This window comes from Nesoenas mayeri (genome assembly GCF_963082525.1).
Source record: "Nesoenas mayeri genome assembly, chromosome: 14".
NCBI lineage: Eukaryota > Metazoa > Chordata > Aves > Columbiformes > Columbidae > Nesoenas > Nesoenas mayeri.
Window position 1 is genome coordinate 4,377,080 of NC_137556.1, and position 13,287 is coordinate 4,390,366.

At 41.6% G+C, this 13,287-nt stretch overlaps 1 protein-coding gene across 1 annotated transcript in view; it reads left to right on the forward strand.

Annotated features, from left to right (window-relative positions):
• Nucleotides 1–13,287, forward strand: part of RNF145 (ring finger protein 145) — a 40,232-nt gene that overhangs the window by 22,355 nt on the left and 4,590 nt on the right. The window contains exons 4-8 of the mRNA XM_080353445.1: nt 1,242–1,333; nt 5,994–6,229; nt 9,500–9,675; nt 11,321–11,461; nt 12,253–12,435. Of these exons, the coding sequence (XP_080209571.1) occupies nt 1,242–1,333; nt 5,994–6,229; nt 9,500–9,675; nt 11,321–11,461; nt 12,253–12,435 (828 nt within the window). The remainder of the gene's footprint in view (nt 1–1,241; nt 1,334–5,993; nt 6,230–9,499; nt 9,676–11,320; nt 11,462–12,252; nt 12,436–13,287) is intronic.

Sequence of the window (13,287 nt, forward strand, 5' to 3'; positions counted from 1 at the left end):
ATTCTTGTCTCAGTTGTGGCTTCTAGTACTGTTTATCTTGCTTTGACTGCATCTGTTCCCAGCCAGTCTGGCTTGTCTCACTGATATAAATAAATCCACAATAAATGAAGTGCCGTGCCCCTCGAACAGACTCCACTTGCTCCGTGCAGGGTCAGATCAAGTGTGTCTGTCTGGCATTCCCGGGACATGAGTGACTGGACAGTGTCATGCAGATTCCAGCCCAGGATTAGTTGCGCTGTTTGGTGGTATTGAGGTGGTGTCGTATTGAGGGTGGAGCAGCAGCCCTCTCGGAGCAGAGGAGGAAGGACCCAGCAAGGCAGAGAAGGGAGCTGGAGATTTGGATGCAGAGGGTCATGAGTATCGGCTGCTGTCCCGTGGCAGGGGCTTGAGGAGCCGCTGGGAATTACTGCCATGCTATTCCAGAGTCACCTTCTGAAAGCGCAGGGTCCTTGCTCCAATGTGAAGCTTGTATTTGAGTCATATTGCTGTGCCATGTGTGACCCTGCTTGATGGCAAAGCTGACGGATGATCAACAGCAGAAAAATGCCCCATCTTCTCAGGTTCTTACCTTTTCCCTTGGTTGCTTGAGCCTACCCTCCTCGCCAACCTGTTCTGAGAGAAGTTACAAATACCATGTCAGATCTGTCAGTTTGGGGGTATCGGTTTGGTGCCTCAAAGTTTCCCAGGATAATGCTCAGCTTTTAAATCATGTTGGATAAAACAATTATGAAGCTACTGTGTTGCTGAATCTAGTCCATGACTGTCAGTTTTCCTTCATGCCTCTTTTTTAATTCAGAAGAAAGAGATTTTGAGGTGCAAAATACTTTACCTATTGGATTGGGAGACCTGTCTGTCAGGCTCTCACATTTTTTTTTCACATGGAGCTGATGGGAAAATAAATTACTATTAGGAAGAAGAACACTTAATAAGGATACTTAAAAATGGAATGGTGCTTAAGAGGCTTTGTCAATAAGCAGTTTCAGGCCACGCTCTGAAGAACAGCTTGGATGTCCCAAAGGATTTTTACAGCTATGCCAGTGAGTCTAATTACAGATAATACTTCTCTGCTTAAGTCATGCCTCAGATCCTTACAGCGACGCCACTGAACAGTAGTGTTAATATTGCTTTTTGTAATTTAGTTAATTCACTGTGACATACACTGAAGTTACGTGTGTGGAATGAATAAACTGCTTCTTATCTGATCAGATGGATCTTTATAGTTTGTGGGTTTATTTTTTTAGGGATTACGTGAGGAGTGAATTGGAATCAGGATATGAAGGGCCAATGTACTTGGAACCTCTCTCTATGAATCGTTTCATGACTGCTTTAGTAGGTAAGTGCTTTAAATATTTGTGATGCATCAGAGAGCTCTGCTTAATTCTCTTCATTGAAACCTCTGCAGGTTTTACCTCTTGATTTCAAATTTCTCTTACCGCTTTTACTAGCTGCGATTCTCGTTAATATCCAAGATGTGTGGGACGCCAGGTGTATCCTGCCTGGCTTTTTCTGTGCCACTGATTGACCAATGCTCCCATACTTGCAACTTCAAAGTATTTTCTAGGTCTGTTTTTTGTGCTCTGCCCCTGTGTTCTCAGACTCGCAATCTCATTCAGAAGGACTGGCTTGTCTATAATCATCTTTAAGTGGAAAGTATGGTAGAAATTTCAATAGGAACATGTATTTGTAGTGCTTTTGTCAATGAAAGTGTTGTATGAGTATTCTTGATTTGCCTTATAGATGAACAGTCTCATTGTCTTACAAAAAAATGGTGAAATAGATTTGTGGGTGGGTGCATGGGACTATAGGCTACTTTTTTTTTTAACACTCCCAAGGATATTTCTAATTAGAGTTAAGGAGTAACAAGTCAATATTAAATTGTGTTTGATTAATGGCAGAGGTGACTTCTGTACCTTCAAATCCCAAATAAATCCTGAAGAATTGGACTTTCTAGACTGTTCCCTTACCCTTTGAACTTTGACTGGAAGAGAGTAAATTCAGTGTTAAGATTGCTACGCCATACCATATGTTCTACTGAGAGGATATTGGAATACACACTCACCATGTGTATTTTGAAGTTAAGTCTGAGACAAGCTTGGAAGAAAAATCTTCCTTAATTCCTTTCACCAAGATCTATGGTTTTCATCAGATTATTGACAGATTTAGTCAGCCATGTACTGATGGCAAAACTCAGCTGCTTTCTGTTTACTCACAGCTGCTACTGGCAGATTTAAATGGGTTTACTACTTTGCAGTATATGAGGTCTACCAGAACATGTACATCTTTAGACATGATTTCTTTTTTCTTCGGAATTTCTAGATTTTTGCTGTCTTGTCAAATGACACCAAAGTACAACTAAAGCTTTTAGCGTGTTTCTATGAGCAAATGTTTGTAATTCGTCCCTTGAATCTCTGGGGCACGATGCCGGATCCCATGATGAAGCAGAATCAGCCTCCCAAAGCAGCAGGAGATCAGGAGGTGTTGTGTCATTCAGTAACATTTAGACAGAAACTGAACCGAGACTCAAACACATTTTGCTTCATCCAGGATTTAATATGGATTAAAAATAAGTGAGAAAAACATAATGTTTTTATGCGATACAGTTTTGGGTTGTACTAGGTGTCAAAATAAAATGTGTCCTTGTTGTAATTATTTTTCAGAAGTAGGTGCTTGACTATACTAGCAAATGTGTGTACATCAACATACTTAATATCCCCCTTATTAATTTCCCATGTTCATTTAAAGCCAACTTGAAAGTGTAATTGTCGTGTTGATGGCAAGCAGAGCTCTTTGGGGCAGACCCGTGACAGTGGGCTGTGAGGTCTGACAGTGTCTATATAAATATGAAATACATTTTCAGATTTGCTACGTAAAAGGTATTTATCCAGTGCAATCTGCCGTGTCTCAGGAGCGTACTGCACTGAACCATCTCATCTTCACAGCAAAATGAATATGAAAGTGCTTTGCTCCATCTTTTTCTTACATGTTCTGCTGGAGTGTTGTGCACTGTTGACAAAGGTGCTGAGGCAGGTGCATGGGGGAATAATCGTGCTACTGATACTGCTCTGGTTCCTAAAAGTTCTGGTCAGGATTAAGGGGATGAGGTACGGTATGCCAGCTGGTTCACAAATTTAATCTTTGTTAATGCTTTTATTCATTAGTGCTTTTTGAATGGACTCTCATAGTCATTTCTTCCCCTGTGTCTAGTTCAGCGTGATGACTCTTGACTGGAGTTACTAATACTTTCCGAAGTGCTGGATGGGAGAAGTAAATGTGTTTGAAGACTTTGCTTGGATGAATGTGCCACTTTGTGAGCGTGTCAGCTGTGAACGTTACAAAGCCGCGTGGTTGTGGAAACAATGCTGCCACGAAGACTTGCTTTTTCTTAGTCCACAATAATGGGATTATGTATTAACTTTAAGATGTCCTGGTTTTTGAATAGCAGTTAATGGCGTAGCCAGGGAATTTGTTAACATCAGCTTTTTAAAACATGGAATTAAATGAAGACAGTTCCCTACTAAAAGCAGCTTGAACAGTGGCTGTACCACATAGGTTTTCTTGTTGCACATTTTCCATCAGCTCACAAACTGGGAGGCTTTGGCTATCTGTCAGCAATGTTTAATGTATTTTGCGAAAGGAAAAGAGTGGGCAGGAGCTGAAGGCAATAGATTTATTCCTTATTGCCTCACTCCCTAGCAGAGGAGCCTGGTGTCCTGCAGGATTCCAGCTGTCAGGTTCATTAGCTGTGTCTGGCGGTTTTCAGTCCACGGCATGTAAGTTTATGGAGTGCAAACATCCGGCTGGCTTTGCTAATCTTAGCAGATAGCTAGGGTGTTAAAATATTTTTATGATTTGATATGAGGTACAAACTAATTTCTTCTGACTGATCCTGCTATGTTATGTGTGTTGACTGACGGTGTACAGCCCCACTTGGAGATAATCTGATTTACTGCAGAAACATTGTCCATCCTGAACTAAGGTGCTGCTACCCCAGTTTAAAATGGGAAGTACCAGTGACTAAAAGCTCTGTTGGAGACATTTTCAGGCCTTTCCTGAAGGGGTTGAAAATCAGCAAGCTGCAGACATCAGGAAGGAGATTGGGGCCTCCAGAGAAAGTGCTCCATGTATTTTCCTCTGGTCTCCTTCCCGTGACAAGTAACTTTTGATTGGTGTTTAAATTAAAAAGGTGGGAGGATCAGAGAGTTTAGCAGGGATGACCGGCATACTTCACTCATCAGTGTTGGAGGAAAGCAGGTTTTGCTGTTGCATGAGACTGGACTTAGAGGTCCTTATGTCATGATTGGAGAGCCCCAGAGTCATCCTGAAGACCGCTGGATTGTTTAACGCAACATTGTTATGATATTTTATCAGATGACAACACTCTTACTAAACCCTGAAGAACATATTGGATGCTGGTATTTGTATCCTTGTGTGTGTGAAGCTGGGTTGCCTTAGTTACCATGAGTTGCAGAAATCCTCCCAAGCTGACTGTGCCAGGCTTCTCAATATTACAGCAGCACTGGTGGGATCCGAAATAGGGTTGTAGCAACACATGTGTGGGCAGAGAACAACAAAGCAGAGGGATAATGCTTCAGAACTGGAGTCTGTTGAACTTCTCAAAAGATGAGTAACTTTCTCTGAGACTTATGAGACCCAGTATGCTGATAGTGTCCTGCTGGGTGCAAGGGGGCTTATTCTGAAAAGACATCTGCTAATTCAAAAATACATTTAGCAAATTGACAGTAGGACTTAAACGTGGAAGAGGACAGTGTGAATGAGGAACAACTTTGTATGCTTAAGTAGTACAGGTCAGAAATTGCTTTAAGCACAGTTGCAGTTATTTTGAAAGCAGAAGTCCCTTCCTGGATAGGGAAGCAAGGCAGAATGAAAGCAAACCTCTGGTACTGCTGGTTTTCCTCTTGCAGCTTCCATCCCCAACCCATCCAGAAGGGCTTACAAGGTCAGTACGCTTATGTGAACACATGGGGTTAGTGCTGACCCAGAGATGTTAACAGCCTTCATTTTTTTCGCTAAGGTTAACTCCTGGTTTCAGGAGGAGCTGCGAAACGCAAATATTAGTGGAGATGGCTCTGAAACAGGGCATAAGCACTTGGTGAACCAAGGTTCTGCTTTGAAATAACACACAATAAACTTTTTCCATACTGCAAATATGAGGAGTGAGAATTACTCTTTTCCAGGCAGTGTACATTTTGCCCCATTCTGTTTCCTCTGAGATAAAGGGCACAACTTCCAGTGTCTCTAATGGGAGCAGTTCTGTTGGAGTGGTCTGCTCTGGAAATACCACCCTCCACATGTATGTGTGTGTGGGGAAGAGCTCTGCTCGTGTTTGTGTCCCTGCCAACTGCAAAAGAGAATTTAGTTGTTAATTATCTGTCACTTGCAAGCTTCAGTGATAGTTTTGAGCAACTGCCTCAGGGTATTATGAAATAATTGAAGTCTCAGCTGCTGACCTGGCTGTTTTCCTGTTGCTATTTTTGGCCAGTAATTTCTCTTGACAGTTTAAATATTGTTTCTTTAAAAGCCATTCAGGACTTCCAATTACTTTTTTTTGCATAGAGGGATGACGTCGTATGGGTGGGCTTCAGAAAAGCTGCTGCTGCATATAGATATGCTGATGGGATTTAAGTTGAGCTGGGGAGGGTAAGGCAAAAGAGGGATGTCTTGTTCGGTTATCCTCTGCGTGATTTATTCCTGGGACATCATATTAATCTGAGTATAATTCTGCATGCGTTTTGGGTTTACATCTCACTAATCTGCAAAGTGAAATCCTGCACTTTGTGCAGTTGGAAAATGGCAACTTTTGTGACCCAGCAAAAGATGCAGAGGAGCCTGGTTTCATAACGGGTATGTCCTAGTTAGAACCGTCACAATATGCTGGATGTTGATAACTGTATTATGGAAAGATAACGTATTAAAATACGGTTTTTCCTGAAGGGGATAATCAGCTTGATTATAAAACCCTGTCTCGTTTTCAGGTCAGCTGGTGGTATGTACTCTCTGCTCCTGCGTCATGAAAACAAAGCAGATCTGGCTGTTTTCTGCTCACATGCTCCCTCTGCTGGCACGGCTGTGCCTGGTCCCTTTGGAAACCATTGTCATCATCAACAAATTTGCCATGATTTTCACTGGTTTAGAAGTTCTCTACTTTCTGGCATCGAATCTTCTGGTGCCCTATAACTTGGCGAAATCTGCATACAGAGAGCTTGTCCAGGTAAGGCAGTGAACGTAACAATGTTGTTTTCCTTGGATTGAGCTTTTTTTGCAGGAAAGAAAAAAGTACTTTGTCTTTTGTGCAACTGTGTTTAACTCACGTTTTCTTAGCAAACCAAATCCATAGCATCTTCTTTCATTAATTTATGGTAGCTTATAATTTGTATGGGTGACCAGTTAAGATATTAGCCTGAATTATGTTGCTCTCCACCTGATCATATCCACTTTGCTTGGACTTTGCTTAGTCCTTTCCGAATCCAGGCTAAATGGCAAGATTGTGGCAGAATGTGCTTTATTTACAGCCTTATTAAGTGAGCAAGGTAATCCCTATGCATTAATCGCAGTAGCTGTGCATTGCAAGAAATTTCTTCTGTATGCGAATGATTTGTATTTATAGTAGAGTTAAATTGGGAGTAATGCTAAAGCTGGTTTTTTACGGTAATAATCACTGACTTACAGTGAGTGATTTGGAAGGTCTGTAGTATTTTCTTTAGAACAGCAGCATTGCTGAGACCTCTAACAGAAATTAGCAGAAACAGACTGATCTCATCCATTTAGTTAATGCCTTGACATCTGATACGTATTTAGTTTAAAAGATACTTTGTTACTGGTACAGAAACATCACACCTAATGTTATTTATATAAAAATAAAATATATATGCATATGCATCCTTCTGTATATTTCCATATAAAAAGGTCCATGCTTGCTTGACTTTTGACTGACACACCAGTTTTCTGCCTTCTGCTCTTCAGTCAGAAGCAATCTGAAAACTAACTTGTTAAGCTCTTTCAAAGCCCTCTTTAAAGCTCTTCTTTATTGTCATATCTGTCATACACAAATAAAAACTTGGCAGTAGCAGGTGTCTGGTGTGCCAAGGTCTCAGCCTGTCATGTTGATCATTGCTGGCTGGTTATTTGTTTTGTATGTAATTGGTCTTTGGAGCAGGATTATCCTGTGCTTGTACAGTACCTAGCATGGTCTGATCTTGCCTGTAACTAGCTTGTAGATTTGCTGATTATGAACTCCTTTGGGAGCTACCTGGCAAAGCTTCAGTGTCTTTGTTTTCCAGTGAGAATAGGAAAATCATACTTAACAGTTTACTTAGCGTGGTAACATTTGGGGTGAAACAGATGGACAGCTTGAAGACTTGCAACAGGTTGAAACCAACACTTTCTTTTTCCATGTGCATGAACACATGCAGAGTGTTCCTGAAGGCAAATTGGATGCAGATTTGAGAGTCATGTATCTATTTTTTATTAGACACATGTTTAAAACACTTCAACATCTTACATTTTAATTACAAATACATTCCAAGGTGAGGGGGGCAAGAATTGTTTATTGCTGATTTTTTTTTTTGTTGGAACTGTATTCTAAATAGAGCTGTTGGGCAAGTCTCCTCATCTCTAGGATTGCTTGTCTCTTCCCTCCCATCAATATTTCACATTTTCCACACTAGACTGTATTACAGTGTTGTAATCAGGAGGAAGAAGCATTCCTTGTTCGTGGCCTTTGGACACTGATTGTACTCCTTCTCCTGACTTTTTATCCAGAGGGCATACAGGCTTTTCCTTGAGAATACAGAGAAAACAGCAAAAACTTTATAATGTGGCACTGAATTTGTAGTAGAGTGGTGTATGCTGCTTTTCTAAATGCATGTAGTAGAGGGCGGGTTGGAATATAAAGTTGTGTGTGAGTGGTTTTTCCGTTGACATTATGGGAAAACATGATTTATTATTTTTTTTTAAAGAGCTTGCTGCTCTTTGCTTGTGTTCCTGAAACAGAACAGAGAAAAACATTGGCTCATAGTATATTCATATAATTGGCTGTAGCTCCACTACACATCAAGCTTAATATGCTTATTCTAGAAGAGGTTATTGCCGTTTTGTCTTCAGTGTTTTCCTACTTGTGTTTCCTCCGCTATAACTCTGTGTAGTTGTTAGTTCTCAGTGATGCCTCCATCCTGGTATTTGCAAGTTTACTACTATTTTAGGGTGGATTTGGTTGCTGATTTGAAATCAGTGGCAAAACTTCGTGAATATTGGGATGTTGAACACCAGGAGTGTTTCCTGAATGCGGCACCACAGGGGAGACAGCCCCACCAGGTTGCCCAGGGCAGTTTTTTGTGTCTGTATTTCAATCTGTGCCTACCGATATAACTTAAAAGCAGGTCCAGAATCTTGGCTGCCTACTTGCCAGAAATACCTCAGGGTTATGAATCTGCATTATGAGCGTAGCATGACCCTTTTCCCACGTGGTGGGGCACTCTGCCAGCAGCTGCGTGGCATTGCTTGCATTGGTCCCAGGCCAAGGGAGTCTCCTCAGGGCACAAGTGTTTCCTTCACCAATCTGTGTGCACGGTTAAAGCAGGAGCTCGGCACCATATCCCTGCCAGCAGCTCTTTGCGTGTTGATGAGCCACAGTACACACTGCAGCAGGTCCCACGAATGTAACATCCATCCTGCTTGTCATGAAAGACTAAGTTGGCAGCTTTTTTAGCGTTCACTAAAATTTTCTAACCAATATGAATTGTGTGTCATTGTGGGAAGCAGGTGATGAGGAAACGGTAGTTATGAGTGATTTCCTTTTGACCTTTTGTATTAAGTCAAGTTCTATGAAGTTCCAGCTTCTTGGAAATTACTGTATCGTAACAGTCTTTGCAATACAAAAGTAATTTGAGCTTCAGAGTTTCTGAAATAACTCTTAAGCATGAATTTCAAAACACTTTGTGGATTAGGAACAGTCAGATGTCTGGTACATGTTCTTTTTAAAATATTTAAAATGTGTGAACTATTATGTTTTTCCTTAAAGCTAGGCCAGCAAAACAAATCTATTGTGCTGAAGTGACGTAGCTCGTATTTTAGTATCCAGTGTGTGCAGTGGGCAGTAGCTTTAGAGAAAACAACATTGCTGTGCCTTAAGCTGAGCAGAAAGGTCTGAGTGGGCTGTGACAGATGGGCAGCACGTGTCCCCACCCCACAGGCTGCAGCTGCCAGCTCTGAGCCCCTTGTTCACTGGAAGGGACATTCAGCTGCTCTGATAGTTTGCTGCACACTCAGGTGGGTGTCCGTACTTCAAGACAGAGAGTGTATCAGTGGGTAATGTGTTAGTGCTCTCCCTTTGTCACGTTGTAGTCTGGTGTACCACCTCTTCTCCTTTGGGATGGTTAATGCCATGTGAATTATCTTCAGCTTTTTTGTGGCTTTATTGTTGTTATCAAATCACAAGTGCTGTGAACCAATAACAAACTGCATTTTTTTCTGTCTTACCCAGGTGGTGGAGGTGTATGGCCTCCTTGCTCTGGGGATGTCTCTGTGGAACCAGCTGGTCGTCCCAGTTCTCTTCATGGTGTTCTGGCTTGTCTTATTTGCTCTTCAGATCTATTCCTATTTCAGCACACGGGACCAGCCTGCCTCAAGAGAGAGGCTCCTCTTCCTTTTCTTGACAAGGTAATTAACTAGTTAATTAATTAACACCGCACAAGGCAACATGCAGCAAAACGACTGGAAAGCTCTTGCTTGTGTGTTTGCTGTTAAAAATTGTCCTGTACCTTCCATTGTCGTCGTCATTCCTCTCAAAATCTTTTCCGTGGGTATACAACTGCTGTGATTTTTGAGAAGCCTTGAAGAGTTCAGCTCTTTGGGACAATTCCTAAACTTGTGCTTGACACATGAACATAACACTGAAAGCTTCCCAGGCTTCTCTTTGAGCTCTTAAGCTTTTCTGGGGCCCTTGCATAGTAGATCATCTGGAAATAAGTTTAAGAAGGGTACTATTAATAAAATTATCTGACAAAAAAGGATTGGGCGTCCGGTGGAAAACCCAGCATTCTTGATTTCTGATAATTTATTTTGAAACAAAACTTAGAGTTCCTCAAATATCCCACAGAAATAGCTGCTTTAAATACTGTATTTCTCGCTGTCTTGACTGGCAGGAGCAAATAAAAGCTTTTCCAGCCCATTTCGGTTTGGTAAACAGGCAGAATCTGAAGGTTTACCGCAAGCACTGCAAATAGTATATGTAAACACGTCAACATTTTCTGCTGTGAATTGCTTTCAAAGGAGTTTTCTGGTTAAAGTAGTTATTAAAAGAGACAAAGTAAATGTCTCTTGGATGAGCTTTGTTTATTTTTGAAGCATATGCTTCCTCAAAACTCTTTTGTCAGAATGCTGGACTAGTTCACTCTTCAGTTGGCTAATTAGCATGGTGTGTTCTTGACCACCATAATTTCTCTTACAAAACTACTATCCTGGTAAACAAGTGAAGTTTTGGATTTGAGTGTATGGGGTGTTTTTGTTGTGTGTGGTTTTTTGTGTGGGTTAGGGTTTGTTTTTGTTGAGTTAGTGAGCGGGGGTGTTTGTGTATTACCTTGGATTATGTATCTGAGGATTTCCAGATGTGCAGTCCCTGTCTGACAGCTGAGTCTTCACCATGCTGGGGCACAGGGTGCACTGCACTGCACTCCCTTCTTCTGCCAGTGTCATGTTTCAGAAGCTCAAGTACTTTCTGAGGCTTAAAGTGCTCCAAATACTATAGTGCCAGGATGAGCGGAATGGCCCTGAGGTGAGGGAGCTGAAATAACTATTCTCAGCATCATCAGATATATTCTGGGGTCTCAGCCTTTGGGACTTCACTGCTGTAGCAAAAGAGAGGACGAAACCTGCTGAGGGAGAATATTCACCATCTTATTTTGCTGCTTCTGACTCAGCCGTTTGACAAACAGGTGTTGCCTACCTTGACCTGGTGAGAATGCTGCCAAAAAGCCCCCAGTCTCCCGATATTATCTATCATTTTGATGTTTGTTTGCACTATTATTGTTCTGAGTGGGAAGTGCCTTAGTGAATCCAGTGAAATCTCAGCAACAGACTTTTGGTTGGGAAAGCCTGATGCAGGGAGGACAGTGCCGCCGTGTGGCACATCTGAGAGGGATCGGGGACATGCCACAGCGCAGCCCTGGCCCCAGCTCTTTCTCACAAAGAAGTAACAGAACACCTCTCATCTTTTTCTTTTTATAGAAGGATTCTGTGGCTGTGTGCAGCTTTTAATATTGTCATTAAACCAATCTAATTTTGCTTTCCCCCTCTCTCCTTCCAGTATCGCAGAATGCTGTAGCACTCCGTACTCGCTGCTGGGCTTGGTCTTCACAGTCTCTTTTGTGGCTTTGGGAGTTCTGACTCTCTGCAAGTTTTACTTGCAGGGTTACCGAGCATTCATGAATGATCCTGCTATGAACAGGTAAGTGCCTCGTTGTGCCAAAAAATGATTTATTTGGAAATATACAGATTACATTGCTATTTTTCAACTTCTGGACTCTTGGATATCTTTGACAGGCTTCTGGTCTGCTAGCCTATGTGTGCATTGGAAGGATTTGAGTGCAAACACAGCTTGTCACAGACTTTTTGAGAGATTGTTCATTTCTGTAGCATTCAAAGATATTATTTGGGACTTGAAAGCACTGAGACTATCAAGCTGCAATTTCGTTTGCATGAGTCACTAGAAAATTTTCACGTTTGGACAATATAAACACTTCACATTTCTGTGTCCTCATTTACCCTGTAGTCATGTGTGAAACTTTATTAATGGCTGAGGCTTAAAACACTGCATTGTATTGATTGCTTGTAAATTACTATGGAAATAGCCAAAATATAGAAACTGCCTTTTCTTAACACTTGTCCTAACTTGTCTGATACGAAATTGGGATCCTGGCTATGACACTACCTTGCTCAGTTATTCCAGCCCTTAACTATAGAAAGTTCAGACCGTGTGCAAAAGAATGTTTTATATTTTGGATTCCAAGATGTGGAAGTAAAAATGGTATAAATCAGGGTTGCAGTGCTGGGTGCTCTGTACTTCACTGCATCAAATATTGGTGCTAAGATGTGCCTCTTGGAGGTATTAAATCCAGTCTGAAGGGTTGTGATGGAAACAACTTATTTCCTGGTGTTTCTAGATGTATTTTTCATACAGCATTGACACACAGATGTGATTGATTGATTGATTGTTCTTTTAACTGTGTTGATCTGCAGGGGAATGACTGAAGGAGTCACACTCCTGATCCTGGCTGTGCAGACAGGTTTGATTGAGCTCCAAGTTGTGCATCGGGCGTTCCTGCTTAGTATTATTCTTTTCATTGTGGTGGCGTCCATACTTCAGTCCATGCTGGAAATTGCTGATCCCATTGTCTTGGCACTGGGAGCCTCAAGGGACAAGTAAGAGACTGGTTTCTAAACTGAAAGTTACTCAATGTTCTTTTTAGGAGCTGATAAAGTAATAATTGATGGCCTGATTTGGATTTTTAGTAGCTTGTAAGTACCTTGTGTTTTCTGTATGCAGATTTCTTTTCTAGTCTAAATTCTCTGTTTTTTCCCTGTCTGTCTTCCTCCCTCGAGGGCACACTAACACTTTTTACCCTGCTTTGTGCTGGCAGACAGAGCTGACTTTGGTCGCCCACTCTGAGTATTGCACAGAGGTTTCCCTCCAGTGCAGTGGTCTCAGACACCTGTTGAGGATGAGAAGTTTCTGGGAGTGACCTTGTGTTAAATATTGTAAGACCTTTTTTTTTTGTGAGGTTGTGATTCCAAAATGATAGGGTTTACCGGCACAGAAGAAGAGGTGGAAGACTTCCATTAGTGTACCAGATGTCCTGACCATGTGGGATTGTTGTTAATTTGTGTTTTGAAGAGCTGTATTGGTAACTGGTGTTCTTGTATTAATCTGTTTGTATCTTTGTTAATTGCTTGTGTCTTTTCCTTTTCTGTAAGCTGTAACTGAGGAAACAGGAGGTTTATTTTTGTGTAGAGAGTTTGTTTAGCTCAGAGGCTACTTGTGGGCAGTGTGTTCTGCCTGCAGCGATGTTAACTTCAAATATAGTAACAGAGGGAAGGGGAGTTGAGCCAGGATATGAGCATCTGCCCAGCTTAAGCAAGCAGACAGCGAGTTTTAACTCTCTTCTGCCAAATCTCCCAGGCAGTTCTAAATCAACAAGGATCAGGATAAATTCTACTTCAGCTCTTCCTTTCTCCCTCACCCACAGACACAGAATTGCAGACCTCACAGTAGCA